A 14,890-nucleotide genomic window follows, 5' to 3' on the forward strand; every position below is an offset into this window, starting at 1 on the left:
GGGCAAGTTTCCGAAGGCGGCGCCAAGTTTATTGGTGATTCGGCATGTCGCGGGCGAGTACTGGAAGGTGTAGTCAGAGTTCCGGCCCATAGTACATAAATTTTGAGGGCGCGCTGCCGAGCGAGCAGTCGCCCGGGATTGCCCGTGGGGGCCGCGTAAGAGGCTGGCGTTGAGTCCGAACGCGGCCCGTGGTATCAGGGCGGCTTTTGGGCGGGCAGGTTGGGATAGCCAGCGGGAGGAGGAAGGACCGCAGTGGTTGCTAAGCGACACGTGCTCTCGGGCCGGCCCACCCTTCCCGACGTTGTCCCGGTCGTTGTGGCCGTCGAGCCGCGTTGGCGGGTCCGCGAAAAGAAGCAGGCGAAGAGCCGCAAGCGCGGGCGGGAGACGAGTAAGAGGTTTGTCCTACTTAGTTGTTCTTCAAGTTGCTGACTTGTGGTTAACAGCAGTCGAGCGCGACTTTTACTACGGACTGAGGGTGAGTTTTTTTAGTGTAGACAAGCGCGTGCTTACTCATTCTGGGAAGATGTCTGGCCACGCGAGCTTATCGTTGGGCTCCAACAAGTTTACGAGGACACCTACAACTGTAGGTGAGTGCTCTGCCCCAAACAACACCAGTACTCTTCCGCTCGTTGTTAGCTGCATCTATTCGGAAAGCAGCGCCGGACCTTCTCACCACTATATCTTCGCGCTGGACAGATTTGTCTTCAAGTCGGGTTCGCTGCGGCCCGCTTCATGGGCGCGTTGTGCCAACTTGAAGTTTGTTCCCCGTTTACTAACTCGTTGTTACCAACGGCCATTTGGAAAGCGGTGCCGTACCTTCACACCCTTGTCGATGCTGACCAATTTTGCCAGGCTTACCGTCAAGTTCTCGAGGTTGTCGACCTCGCGAATGAGCGCGGGAGGCATTGCTGGGTTAATTCTTTCCATCCCCGCCGGCCATGTTGACCGCTTGACAGTGTTTTCATCAGCCGCGACCACCTGGGGGCAATTCAGCATCGCCGAGGTAGCCCTTGCCGTCGTTCTGCCGAGCGCTGACCTGTTTCTCCCCCAGATCGCCAGCAAGAGCCGGTCTTGGATGGCCGCCAGCGCAAAGTCAGTGTTTCTTGCTCCTCGAGAATGAGGCTGACGCCGTTCCCCAGCGGTTCGATCCGGCAGCAGTCGGTGTTGACAGTGGCGGTCTCCTCTGCGAGCCGAAGGGTAGCACAGCCGTAGTTAGTCGCTGGCCGCCGCCGTTTCTGGCCAATTTCTTTTTAGGAAACCATAACGGCCGCGTGCGCTAGGCTGTTCGGCCCGGCGCCCGCTTGCTGTGGCCGGTATATGGCCATCTCGCAGGTCGGCGAGCATGGGCATGGGCGGGAAGGGCGGGCGAAAGCGTGTGCGGCCGAGACGCAGCACGTGCCCGGCCGGGCCGCATTGGCGGGGTTGCTGAGAGGGTCCGCGAAGAGGGCGGGAAGGACCGCTTTGTGTCGCGCAATTGCGGTGCGGCTGGCGGGCGAGTGAGGGCGGGCGCGGGCGGGAGATGGAGGGCGGGAGAAGGGTTGGTAAGCGACACGTGCCCTCGGGCCGGTCCACCTTAACCGCGACTGCATATGCTCCGGACGACGCTGTTGCGTGTGGGTGGCGCTGTGTGCTCGCCCACACCACTTCTCTGGCGCGTTCATGTCGACAACGACTTCAAATCCGTCTGATAAATCCGTTCCTCGTCGTAAGCTGCCGTTTGCATTCTAGCGCGTGCTGGGTTATGCTAGCGGAGAACATTCACAGAAACACCCGAGATGGCCCAGTCCCCCTTGAGAACGCCCGGGCCAGTCAGTACGGTGCCAACTATGGTTCGCGGAGACTGCCACCCAGTCTACTCGCCTGACGAGCTCAAGGCCGTGGAGGTACTTCACAAGGCGGCAAAAACCATACCGGACAAGATGGCCTATCGGCTCGTTCGCCTGGCGAGGTGTGTTCTCTCATTCGTTTCACTAGGTGAGCTCGCTCAAACGAGAGTACTTAGATGGGGCTTCGACTTTGTCTCGCGGTACAAGCAGCAGCTGCGGCAGGGCGGGTACATTTTCGATGGACGTGGTTGGCTCAATGTGCGATAAATATTGTCTCCCTCACAAACAAAAAAAATCTTATACGAGAAATGCATTTACTTATCCACACCAACCCGAACAGAATCTTGATAAACTGTGGCTTGAAGATATGATTGATGAGATATCATGATACTGATTGGTGTCCGCGGGAAATCACACCGCATCCACGCAAACTCCGTGTGACTCACCCTCCGTTTCCCTCTCCTCAAACGAGCGCTGGCAACTGCAGCTGTCGGCACAACCAGGAGAGTGGTGTATTCGTTACTCGGCACTGACGCAGGTGCGAAAAACACGCACGGGCCTCGCTTGCTCTGCATTTATTCTCATGTTAGCGTCGCTCATTGATCACGCCCGATAGATATTACAGACTTTTGCATAATGGAGTGCAGTCGTGATTTTGGATTTGTGTGACAGCTGCCACCTGTTTTAGGCTGAAATCAGGCATAAGGGGGATCGGAAAGGCTCGGGAATGTCAGCCGATGCCACACTTATGCCAAAAATCAATCAAAAATGGCGAGAAATCAAAAATCGGACTGCATTCCATTATGCAAGACCCTGTAGGCAGGGGCGGTGTCGCGAGCGCATCTGGAATGCAGTGATTTGCTCACTGCTGGGGTCGATATAAAGCCGTGGTCGGCTGCTTGTCGTGTCAACTTTCCTTCCCAAACTAGTGCTGGCCAAATATAATTATATTATTTTATGGGCATAATATATTATAATCATATCATATTCAGAGCTCCAACCCAATAATATATTTGTAGTATAATATAATCATATTCAGCTGTGAAATATGAATATGTTATGAATATATTCAACTATAATCTAGTATGCATATCTCTTGATATGTTTCACATATTTGCTGCTAGAAAAAGGAATCAAAAACATAAAATACATGCTGGATTGTCAGTGCAACTTCCTTTTGGGCCTCCCTGGGTTACATAGGACTCTCAAAATACAATCAGGGGCATTGTCACTAGTCTTAGGTTAGCCAGTAGATACTTGATCAGAGGTCCTACACTATGTTTAATAGGTCAACCCAAAGTGATCACTCCTGACATTTGTTCCTACTAAGGGTAATGTATGAATCACCATATATAATAGATAATATGTGACATTTATCAGAAGTAGGGCTAACTCAGACTAAGATTAGTACTATGACTGAGTACATACACTGAGAAAATAGCTGTAATCATCTACCTTACTATAGTTGAATATTCTGCGACTATAATATAGTATAGTCATAATATAATATAATATATTCAAACATAATCATATTCAAGTGATCCACAAAGTGCATAATATATTCATAATATTCTGAATATATTCAATATTTAATCAAGCATAATATAATTCTGGCCAGCACTATCCCAAACCACCCCGGCCCTCTACCACATCATGTCTGTGTCAGAACGCGAGCCGCTGCTGGGCGATGGCCACAAGACATGCCCCGTGACCGGGAAGACGGGCGACTCCGGCCACGAGTTTGTACCCCCTATGGAGGGCGACGTGCGCTCTGTGTGTCCTGCAATCAATGCAATGGCGAATCATGGCTACATGTGCGTCGCATCTTCTCTCCTTTTGTGCTCTACTGACCTGACCGCAGTCCGCACGACGGGAAAGGCGTAACGCCGTGGATGATCTTCCGGGGGCTTCGCGCCTGCTATGGGCTGTCTATCCCGCTTGCCCTCACGCTTACCGGCGGGGGGTGGTTCTTCAACAAGCGCTACTTTGGGCAGGCGATCACGCTTGTTGAGCTCGGGCTGCACAACGGTGTTGAGCATGATGCCAGTGTTGTCCATGGGGACACACCCGTCCCCCCGCCCGTCGTTGGCCATGACGGAAAAGTCACCGTCAACACTGCCCGCAAAGGGCTGCTTGCACCCGTCGCCATCATCCCCGCCCTAGTCGAGGAGTTCATCTCCTCTATCGTGAAGCGCGCCAGCCTCGAGGCCTCCACCACGGAATTCGTGACCCCTACTACCCTCCCTGAATCTGCCGTATTGATCACGGGACACGATATCGTGCAGACGCGGCTCCGGCGCGAGGCCCAGTCTCCGCCGCTCGACCCATTTCACGCCGAGCTTGCACGAGGGGAGATGTCCATCATCCTTGGTGTATGGGAAACCCAAAAACCGCTATCCCCGTTGCCCAGCGGATCACCGATACCTGCGCCGGGTATCCCGCTGCCGTGGATGCGCCACTGGCTCGCGGAGGAAAGGCTGCCCGACGGGTGGAAGCCCACGCATGTCCAGGGTCTCCGAGATGTGATCAGGCGCTCGACAGCGATGCGGAAGGAGATGAAGGCCATCAGGGAGGGCAAGTAATTTGGTTCGACTATATATCTATAATCTAGGGTAGCCTACTTAGGCCCTACTATGGGCTTGTAAATATTATAATTCATCTTGCCAATTGAGCTGCGGCTTTGAAGCACGCCGTGTTCGCGTCCTGCGCCTGCGCCTGCGCACAGGTGGAGCTGATTGATTAAATCTGCTTATATAACATGTTACCCCCTCCTTGCACGCCTCGCTCCAACGCTAAGTCGCGCTCGCTCGCCAAGTCGCGCGAGGCCAAGGCCATTCTAATATAGGGCTCTGAGCCGTGCACGGACCCATAAACAACGTCATGTGAGCACTTTTGTGCGTCGAGTAGCGGGCGAAAATTTGGGTTTGGGGCACTACAAAGAGCGGTTTTTCGGGCAGACATGGTGGCAGGGCACTCAGAGTCAGGCTCGGGCTTCTCGGGTAGGGGTCAAAGCCATAGATTCAATATTTCTATGAGACACGCTAATTAACAACGCGTCGCGACGCGTCTGATCGCGTCAAATATGCATATGCGCCCAACTGCCTCTACCCGCACTCTCCTTCCAATGACAGCGCAAAGGCTCCCATCCAACGCAACTCCCTCAGCCCTCCACAGCGCGCCGTCCAATTCGTAAGTCGTTCCTGTACAGTGAAAAATGAGCTCTTGACTGCCGAAAAAGTGCATCAACGCCCTCACCCGAGTGACCACGGAATGGCATCATCAAACGCGTCCGCGCACAAGTCCCGCGTCCTCCCCGGCCTGTCAGGCCAAGCCGCCGCGCTCCTTCCCTCCCCGCGAGCGTCGCAAACGACGAATCCCGTGAATGCCGCTGCCATGGCAAGTGACATATCCGAGTCGGCGCGGGAAGATTTCGGTGGGAGGGAGGGGAACGAGCCGGAGGGAACATCTTAGCAAGGTTAAAAAGTACACTATGACATAAACTGACCGTCAATCGGGAACCAGTCATGGTGAGGGACCCGCAGCGTGACGGTAGGTGATGGCCGGGTGGCGTCCCGCAGGCGTGATATCAGCGCAAGAGAAACGGCGGACTGGATAGCCGGTTAGGCCGTCGCGCCGACAAAGTTGGAGCCGAGAGCCCGGCGGCACGCAGAGGTCGGGGGTAGGATGATCTGGACAAAGATGTCAGCAGGAATAGAAGTCAAAGATAACATGAACCTACAATGGCCCAGCAGCAACAGTGGCGGATCCAGTGTGCCGAGCACATTGAGAGCCAGGCCGTGATTTTCGCCTCCGGCAGCCCGGACCTGCGAAAAAATGAGCTTTGAATCGCAAAAAGAAGGGGTCAAGATGCACCTGAAAATACCATCAAAGTCTGATCCGGCGATCGGCAGCCGTGGCAAGCACTGTAAATGGGGTGAGTAAGAGGACGAGAGTTGGAACAAGGAGGCAACTGACCCGAAATGATGCGCCATCAACAATGACTGGGAGGTATCAGTTGGTATTGGCGGTGATGCACCGACTGATGCGGCTGATCTTGTGTGATGGCGCCGATGAGGGTGGGAATGGCAGCTAAAGACAGAGCTTTGCGAGGCCCAGAACCATGTTGAGGCTCCAGCTATCAAAGCCTGGGAGAAAAAATGAGCATGTGAGGGTCAGAAGAAGCGCCGAGATCTGCTTACGTAGGTTGAAGTGATGCGCCGTCAACGGCGGCTAGGTCCGCGGGAGGCAGCGGGCGGGAAGCAGAAGCAGAAGCAGCGGCAGACAGCGAGTGCTGAGGACCGGCGCCGCCGCCAAAGGAAGGCGCCATGCCCACATGCTAACCAGATGGCAAAGCAGCGCCGATGTGCATGAGACATTGATGCGCCGACTGATGCAATGTTGGGGCGGCCGGGTGATGGCGGCCCAGGTGCCGCCAAAGACAGAGCTTTGGCTCTGGCAACGTTGAAGCCCGGAACAATGTTGGGCCTCCGGCCGCCAAAACCCTGAAGCAAAAAATGAGCATTTGAAGATCAAAATGTGCGCCGAAATCTGCTTACGTAAGCATCAAATTTGATCCGCAATCAAAATCAAAATCGCCCATTTCTCGCTAAACAAGTCAGTCTACAGCTTGAAAAAGAAGATCAAGACATACCACGACCAACAATAAGCTGTAGCGTCCCCACCAGTATTCGGCCAGAAGTTCCCCGGGGAGTCGTTGGACCATCCGGAGTAGATGCGACAAAAGACCTATCCAAGGCATGTGTCAGCAAAGTTAGATTCAGAACGCAAAGCAGCATACCAGTATGAGTTCCGCGTCCGACAGAGGTTTCCCATAGCTTCCCGCCTGCATCATCGTCGCCCGCAGCGGTGCCTCGTGCCCGCATTGATTCCGTCAGCAGTAGACGCAACAAAGAGCCTTGTAAAGGTCAACGACAACAGACTCAGAAGACCAAGGGAGTATACCAGCATAAGTCTTGTGTCCGAGCAGAGGTTCCCCCTACCACCATCGTTTCCCGCTCCACCGGCGATGACAACGAGACAAAGAACCTATCGAAGGTCAGTGTCATGGATGAAAAGGAATGCATAGAACTTACGAGCAGAGGTTCCCCAGACATTCACGCAGGTGTGGCCACTAAAGCTCAAGGTCAGCCTGAGCTTTCACACCCCAGAAGGCTAACAAAGACTTACCAGCCCTGTACGACAACATCAATTCTGCATACTAGTATGAGCAGAGGTTTCCGACACGAGACCGGCGTGGGCTCCTGCTCAAATGGCACACAGACACTGAAGAACCTGTGCAAACAGGTCAGGGATGCCAGACGTAAGTGGCCAAACAAACATACATACAACTCTCCGCGTACACCCATGGTTGACGGCGGCGGTGGCGGTAGCGCTACAACAGCAGCGATATTGCCGGCTGGCATGTCGGCACAGTTTTTCCATGCAGAGATTCCAGGTCCAAAACCGACATGAGACCGCTGAGCAAACAGAAAATCTGGAAATTCTATGAGTCGAGATCAAAACCAGATATATTCGGACCGGTACCATACCCCCCATCGAGAAGGCCCAAAATAAAGGCGGGACTCGGAATCGATAGTCGATAGTGAAGCTGCGAATGGGGGGCTTCTGCGCTTCACACAAGGACAAAATCTGCAAGCTGTTAAGTCAAGGTCGAGGAGAGGAATTGCGACCATAGTACATACCTCGGGCGCAATGTAAGCACGCAGGGAAAGCCTAGAGAGAGTCGGCGGAGCAGCTCAGGTGGACATGCGATCGCGAGTGCGCTGTCGGTTTCTCTGAAAGGCGAGTCAAGCATTTGACTGACGACAATGTGAGAAGGGAAAAGATCAAGCAAACGGCCAGACTCACCGCATTCAAGTTGGTGGGCAAGCAGCCGCAACTTGAAGCTCAGGCTCCTGCGGCGTAAGATGTCGAGGTGATATTCAGAGTCCAGCGCACCAGACACAGATGGTTCTGGGGAGGGTGTGAGGAGAAAGCGAGAAGTCAAGAGGGCTTGCGGACGTACCGGCACTTGAATGGGCGCGCGTTGAGCATCGCGACGGCAAGCAAAGGTAGTGGTGGAGTGAAGACAACCAGTATTTGATGTGACGGTCAAATCGTCACGTCAACAAACGAAGCTGCGGTCCAAGGGCGGAGCGCACGTGTGGAGGGAGTTAGAGTGGTGAGTTTGCGTCACTGTCCCGGCTTGCCCGACATGATCGCAGGTGTCGAGAAGTTTGCGGGCATGGTGCGGAGTGGAGGTGATAAAGCGGAGAGAAAGAAGGTGTGTGTTCTGAAACTTCAAGTTACTGCTTGGGCCAGACTGAGCCAGGTGGTAGCATGAGGTGGGTTCCAGCCTGAATGCGACTGCCAGTGGGTGATTGCTACTACTTATGATGCTTTTTCCCAGACACTGACGGGCCGCGCTACCCCGACTCGGAGACTCAACAAGCTAGTTGTGGCGCCTCGGGGAGCAATCGGGCGGCGGAAGAATGTAAGTGTGGGCGTCGGTAGTGCGGTTAAAGAAGGGTTGAAGTCATGCACGTTGCGAGGTTAGTGACGTGCTTGTGGCAGGCGGGCGTGGGATGGCGATAAGAATACCTGAGCGACTGGTCCAGCAAGTCTTCCTAGCGCTACTGGTGATCGTCTGCCCTTGATTTGCCCTCCAGCTGTTCTACCTCATTGATTTTGGCACTCCATCATTTCCATTGTTTTTGGTTGCAAAATTCTCACTTGGAAAAGACCTCAAATGTGCTGAACACGTCGGATACTCGTATAGAAGTCCCCCCTCCCCTTGCTTGCATTCCCTCTGCGGAGAACTTTGCAAACAACACACAATTCCCGATTGGGAAGTTGGTCCGGGACCCCTCGGGCTCAGCGCCTTTCTTACCGATGCACAAGTCCATTTCAGATAAGTTCTGAATATACTCTGCCTCCGTCTGCCGAGAGCTGTCCGAGGCTTATCGCGGGGCGGGATACCATCCAATTGAACACACACATAAAACAAGCATTTTGTGGAGTAAGTCACGCGAAGTGCGCTTTGAAGGCCGATTAAGGTGCCAAATGGATATTAATAGATTTTCTGTGATGCTTTGGGCCCATCAGGCAGCTTCGAAAGTATAGAATCGTACGATCTGACCACATCAATTTCCGCAAACCAACACATTAAGGGAGCTTATCTTACCAACCCGCCGCACTTTGTCCACTTGACAGGTGGATCCTGTCGCCGCCTTCGATGGACATACTTCTTCTCCCGATGACGTGTGGACATCCCCGAGAAGCCGCTCTTTGGCCCCACCGCTATAAGTTTGTTAGCTTCCACCATCTTCGCAAAACCACACTCTCCCTTTCCCCCCCATCTGCCTTTCCACCACTCCATCCCTCCCTCCCTCACAATTTTCCCCGGCATCAACGTCGCCCTGCTCGTCGTCCGCTCTCCTCGCTCGCCTCCGGCCCACCCGGTCGAGCATCACGTGTGGTTGACTTTGCATTCATTGTTGTCATCGTTGTCGTTGTGCTGACCATCATGTGCAGGCCGTTGCCCCCGTCTCTCTCTCTCCTTCCCTCCATTCACTGGTGCATCCCTGTCCACCGTTGCCTCCCCTCGCTGACTTGAGGGAAGCCGTAGCGCAGACGATGAAGCCTAGGACATCGTTTGCGCTACGGCTTCCCTCAAGTTCACCAGTGGATGTGACTCCCGTTCTTCATCATTCCCTTGCTGACCGTCATCCACAGGCAGATTGCCACGCGCTTTAAGTCCGTCACCGACTGCTTCTGGTCTTCGACCTCATCGTCTGTCCCCTTGTCGTTGTCCATGCAGCTAGCTAACACCGACTTCAACTCAGAGACCAGCAACCATACCACCTCATCCTTGTCATTCACAATGGTGAGCCTCGCGGTTCGAAAGGCTGCTGGGGTCAGTCCCAGCATCGCTCGGTCTCAATGTCGTTACTTACAACCTCCCAGAACGTCTCGTTTCGACCCAACATCGCCGTTGATCTTTAGTTTGTTGAAGTACATCTTGTTGTCGTTAGTGCTGACCGAGCTTGTGGCTAGAATTCGGCCACACAGTGCGTGTACGATCGACGTTGAAGACGACGCGCTTGGATTCGCGACGGACGGCGCATTCGCTGTCGGTCATTCGCAAAACTGCTGGGGTCAGTCCCCGTCTTGCTGTCCTCGATCTCCTTGCTTACTACCTCACAGAACACCTCGTTGCGCCCCGGATCGTCATGCATCTCCAGTTTGCAAAGTATCCATCGTGTTGTCGTTGATGCTGACCGAGTTCTGCAGGTCTGTGGCTGGAATTCGGCCAGGCGATGCCTTAGCGATATACGTTGAAGACAGGACGCTTGGCCTCGCGATTTGCGTCGAGGATGGCGCGCTAGACGGCGCATTCGCTGCGGGTGATTCGAAACACTGCTGGGGTCAGTCCCAGCGTCGCTCGCTTCTAATCTCGCCACTTACCACCCAGCAGAAGCTGCAGAACACCTTGTTTTGCCCAAGACTGTCGTTCATCCCCAGTTTGCGAAGGATCCTCTTGAAGTTGATATTTCTGACCGATTTTTTGCAGGGCTTTCGCTAGGAATCGACCGAGCGAGCCATCCGCGTTAGAAGTCGAGGACAGCGCGTTTGCGGCCGCGCTGAGCAGTGCAATCGCGGCTGGTACAGGTAAGACTGTGGCGGGTTTATCGCGCTGAAAGCCAGTCGTTTAGGCCCACCTTTGCGAGCAGCAGTGCCCGAAGCATCCCGGGTTCGAGTTTGCGCCCGATTGGTCTTGTATTCGCCGGTGCTGACCGAGTTTTGCAGATATCTGGCGGGACTTTGGCCAGGCAACGCGTTTTCGATGGCGCTTGGATGTGCCGTCTTGCCCGGCTTCCGAGGTGGAGCTTGGAGCGAGTGTTAGTAACCGGGACTTAGCAGAAACAAGTATTACCGTTGCACTATCTCTCGTTCTTCACCCATGAACTAACCCTCGTTCGCAGGCCGCTTGGTCTGGAGAAAGAGTCAGCAAGTACACCAGTTGTCAACGAGTTGTACCTTTCTCATGGACCCTCTTGTCGCCCTCGCATGCTGACTGTCGTCTACAGATCGCCGCGAAAGTGCCGTTTGCGATTGCCGCCCAGGCTTGTGTGTTTTTTGCTTGTTCTTGACATTGCCGCTGACCGGCGCGTCCTTTAGGGCAAGTTTCCGAAGGCGGCGCCAAGTTTATTGGTGATTCGGCATGTCGCGGGCGAGTACTGGAAGGTGTAGTCAGAGTTCCGGCCCATAGTACATAAATTTTGAGGGCGCGCTGCCGAGCGAGCAGTCGCCCGGGATTGCCCGTGGGGGCCGCGTAAGAGGCTGGCGTTGAGTCCGAACGCGGCCCGTGGTATCAGGGCGGCTTTTGGGCGGGCAGGTTGGGATAGCCAGCGGGAGGAGGAAGGACCGCAGTGGTTGCTAAGCGACACGTGCTCTCGGGCCGGCCCACCCTTCCCGACGTTGTCCCGGTCGTTGTGGCCGTCGAGCCGCGTTGGCGGGTCCGCGAAAAGAAGCAGGCGAAGAGCCGCAAGCGCGGGCGGGAGACGAGTAAGAGGTTTGTCCTACTTAGTTGTTCTTCAAGTTGCTGACTTGTGGTTAACAGCAGTCGAGCGCGACTTTTACTACGGACTGAGGGTGAGTTTTTTTTAGTGTAGACAAGCGCGTGCTTACTCATTCTGGGAAGATGTCTGGCCACGCGAGCTTATCGTTGGGCTCCAACAAGTTTACGAGGACACCTACAACTGTAGGTGAGTGCTCTGCCCCAAACAACACCAGTACTCTTCCGCTCGTTGTTAGCTGCATCTATTCGGAAAGCAGCGCCGGACCTTCTCACCACTATATCTTCGCGCTGGACAGATTTGTCTTCAAGTCGGGTTCGCTGCGGCCCGCTTCATGGGCGCGTTGTGCCAACTTGAAGTTTGTTCCCCGTTTACTAACTCGTTGTTACCAACGGCCATTTGGAAAGCGGTGCCGTACCTTCACACCCTTGTCGATGCTGACCAATTTTGCCAGGCTTACCGTCAAGTTCTCGAGGTTGTCGACCTCGCGAATGAGCGCGGGAGGCATTGCTGGGTTAATTCTTTCCATCCCCGCCGGCCATGTTGACCGCTTGACAGTGTTTTCATCAGCCGCGACCACCTGGGGGCAATTCAGCATCGCCGAGGTAGCCCTTGCCGTCGTTCTGCCGAGCGCTGACCTGTTTCTCCCCCAGATCGCCAGCAAGAGCCGGTCTTGGATGGCCGCCAGCGCAAAGTCAGTGTTTCTTGCTCCTCGAGAATGAGGCTGACGCCGTTCCCCAGCGGTTCGATCCGGCAGCAGTCGGTGTTGACAGTGGCGGTCTCCTCTGCGAGCCGAAGGGTAGCACAGCCGTAGTTAGTCGCTGGCCGCCGCCGTTTCTGGCCAATTTCTTTTTAGGAAACCATAACGGCCGCGTGCGCTAGGCTGTTCGGCCCGGCGCCCGCTTGCTGTGGCCGGTATATGGCCATCTCGCAGGTCGGCGAGCATGGGCATGGGCGGGAAGGGCGGGCGAAAGCGTGTGCGGCCGAGACGCAGCACGTGCCCGGCCGGGCCGCATTGGCGGGGTTGCTGAGAGGGTCCGCGAAGAGGGCGGGGGGGACCGCTTTGTGTCGCGCAATTGCGGTGCGGCTGGCGGGCGAGTGAGGGCGGGCGCGGGCGGGAGATGGAGGGCGGGAGAAGGGTTGGTAAGCGACACGTGCCCTCGGGCCGGTCCACCTTAACCGCGACTGCATATGCTCCGGACGACGCTGTTGCGTGTGGGTGGCGCTGTGTGCTCGCCCACACCACTTCTCTGGCGCGTTCATGTCGACAACGACTTCCAATCCGTCTGATAAATCCGTTCCTCGTCGTAAGCCGCTGTTTGCACTTGAGCTCGTGCTGGGTTATGCTAACGGAGAACATTCACAGAAACACCCGAGATGGCCCAGTCCCCCTTGAGAACGCCCGGGCCAGTCAGTACGGTGCCAACTATGGTTCGCGGAGACTGCCACCCAGTCTACTCGCCTGACGAGCTCAAGGCCGTGGAGGTACTTCACAAGGCGGCAAAAACCATACCGGACAAGATGGCCTATCGGCTCGTTCGCCTGGCGAGGTGTGTTCTCTCATTCGTTTCACTAGGTGAGCTCGCTCAAACGAGAGTACTTAGATGGGGCTTCGACTTTGTCTCGCGGTACAAGCACAGGCTTCTCCCGCCGGGCAGCGATATGACTGTCCAGCAGCTGCGGCAGGGCGGGTACATTTTCGATGGACGTGGTTGGCTCAATGTGCGATAAATATTGTCTCCCTCACAAACAAAAAAATCTTATACGAGAAATGCATTTACTTATCCACACCAACCCGAACAGAATCTTGATAAACTGTGGCTTGAACAGAATGCGCCCAATCCTGTGCACATGCCCATGGGCATTTTCCCATGGTAATTTGATGTGGGCATAACCTACAGGATGGCTCTATATATCCTATAGGATAGGTGGACTTATCCTACAGGATGCTTGAACATCTATCCTACAGGTTAACCAACCAGTCCTGTAGAAACGGTTCTCTATAGGATATGTAGCAGATATCTGTCCTGTAGTATGAATATGTCCTGTAGAATACTTATACCAATCCTATAGGATAGCTATCCTATCTGTCCTGCAGGATAGTAATATACCTATCCTACAGGATAGATACACCTATCCTACAGGATAAAGGAGACCCATCCTGCAGGATACATGAAAGGACCATCCTGCAGGATAATTGAAACAGCTATCCTGCAGGATGGTTGGCTCTCATTTATCCTGCAGGATAGAATTATGCATCCTACAGGTTACATTATGTGACAATCTGATCAGAGAGACCGCTACCATCTTGATCTTATCCACCATCTTTCCCTTCATTCTTACAACTATGGCCAGCCCACTTGCTGACATAGCCAGAAATACCGTGGCTACTCCAGTACTCCAGCATACTGTGCTGCTCTATATCTCAGTTGTTCGGCGTCTCTGGGACTACATTAAGCTGATGCATGTTCCGTGCTACCATGGAGAGCCTTTACCCTTACCACAAAACGTCATTTCCTTTCTTGCCTTGCATATTCTCCCTGCAGATGGTCTCAACAAGGAAGCTGAAGTTCAACAACTCTGGGAGATACTCAGAGACCATATTATGGAGTGGAAGGGGGTTAATCTGGATACAGAGATTAATGAGCTCTTAAGACAAAATGGCCCTGAGCATGACTTAGGTACATTATATATCCCTTCATTGATATGATAACTAAACTTTTCAGGTGCTTATATGCTATTACCCCCATATCGAACGTGCCAAAATCCAGTTTGCGATCATCAAGGTGCCAAATTAGGAAATACCTACAAGGTCCTTTGCCGGTTGTATACACTTCACAACGGAGTTCTTCCTGTCTATGATGTTGCCCTCTACTGTAGATGTAGGTATTCTATCCAACTATAGTCATATTTCTAAACCAACCTATAGACTGTCATACGCTACAGATATGCATACTCAGTCTCTCAGGCAATAGATGGCAGCTCTCAGAGAAACTATTATGAAGACTACAAACCCTATATCCATTCTCAAACCACCTCATTTGTTGAAGATAAGCTCTGTGTCTTCTTTGAAGATCTTATGTGCTCCTCCCAGTGAGTCTAATAAATTTATATATTTTTATATCACTACTCAACTCTATACAGTGTCTCTACGACTAATCTGGCAAGATCTTATAACTCTAGCCTTGGAATTACAGACACTGTTCTCCAAACCCGTCTGTCTCCACAAATACTTCAAAGTGCAGTATTAGATGCCTTCTACCTTCATGCTCTTCTGAGAAGAGCCCGTATGAATGGAATCCAATTGGTGACCTCACACCATGGAGAGCAAGATCATCGCTTTGATGATACACTGCATAGCTTTAATACTCTAATGGCAGCAACTGGTCAGCCCCAGCGTCATCATGGATGTCATGGGTGTTTCAAAATCATCCCACCAGAGGACTCTGCCAATGGCACTGCTCGTATGTCTGTTATCTTAGCTAT

General features: G+C 53.5%; 4 protein-coding genes across 4 annotated transcripts; 3 read left to right on the forward strand and 1 right to left on the reverse strand.

The window, feature by feature from the left end:
* Nucleotides 1–1,572: 1,572 nt before the first annotated feature.
* MIND_01415800 (Alternative oxidase) lies at nt 1,573–2,093 on the forward strand (the record flags this gene model as incomplete). Its single annotated transcript, XM_037370550.1, has 3 exons — nt 1,573–1,705; nt 1,765–1,948; nt 2,003–2,093. The coding sequence occupies exons 1-3, from the start codon at nt 1,660–1,662 to the stop codon at nt 2,091–2,093; spliced, it is 321 nt and encodes a 106-aa protein (XP_037213142.1). The 5' UTR covers nt 1,573–1,659.
* Nucleotides 2,094–3,479: 1,386 nt separating this feature from the next.
* MIND_01415900 (HEME-HALOPEROXIDASE domain-containing protein) lies at nt 3,480–4,408 on the forward strand (the record flags this gene model as incomplete). Its single annotated transcript, XM_037370551.1, has 2 exons — nt 3,480–3,640; nt 3,688–4,408. The coding sequence occupies 2 exons, from the start codon at nt 3,480–3,482 to the stop codon at nt 4,406–4,408; spliced, it is 882 nt and encodes a 293-aa protein (XP_037213143.1).
* Nucleotides 4,409–6,822: 2,414 nt separating this feature from the next.
* Nucleotides 6,823–7,880, reverse strand: MIND_01416000 (uncharacterized protein; the record flags this gene model as incomplete). Its single annotated transcript, XM_037370552.1, has 8 exons — nt 6,823–6,872; nt 6,920–6,957; nt 7,014–7,118; nt 7,173–7,320; nt 7,376–7,482; nt 7,529–7,741; nt 7,785–7,799; nt 7,852–7,880. 8 exons carry the CDS (start codon nt 7,878–7,880, stop codon nt 6,823–6,825), a joined length of 705 nt encoding a protein of 234 aa, XP_037213144.1.
* Nucleotides 7,881–12,575: 4,695 nt separating this feature from the next.
* On the forward strand, nt 12,576–13,135 carry MIND_01416100 (Alternative oxidase; the record flags this gene model as incomplete). The annotated part of the gene is made up of 3 exons (XM_037370553.1): nt 12,576–12,711; nt 12,771–12,954; nt 13,009–13,135. The coding sequence occupies exons 1-3, from the start codon at nt 12,666–12,668 to the stop codon at nt 13,133–13,135; spliced, it is 357 nt and encodes a 118-aa protein (XP_037213145.1). The 5' UTR covers nt 12,576–12,665.
* Between the last annotated feature and the right edge of the window lie 1,755 nt (nt 13,136–14,890).

The sequence above is a fragment of the Mycena indigotica genome (genome assembly GCF_014461135.1).
Source record: "Mycena indigotica strain 171206Taipei chromosome Unknown Mind.scaff0018, whole genome shotgun sequence".
In the NCBI taxonomy this organism is placed as follows: Eukaryota; Fungi; Basidiomycota; class Agaricomycetes; order Agaricales; family Mycenaceae; genus Mycena; species Mycena indigotica.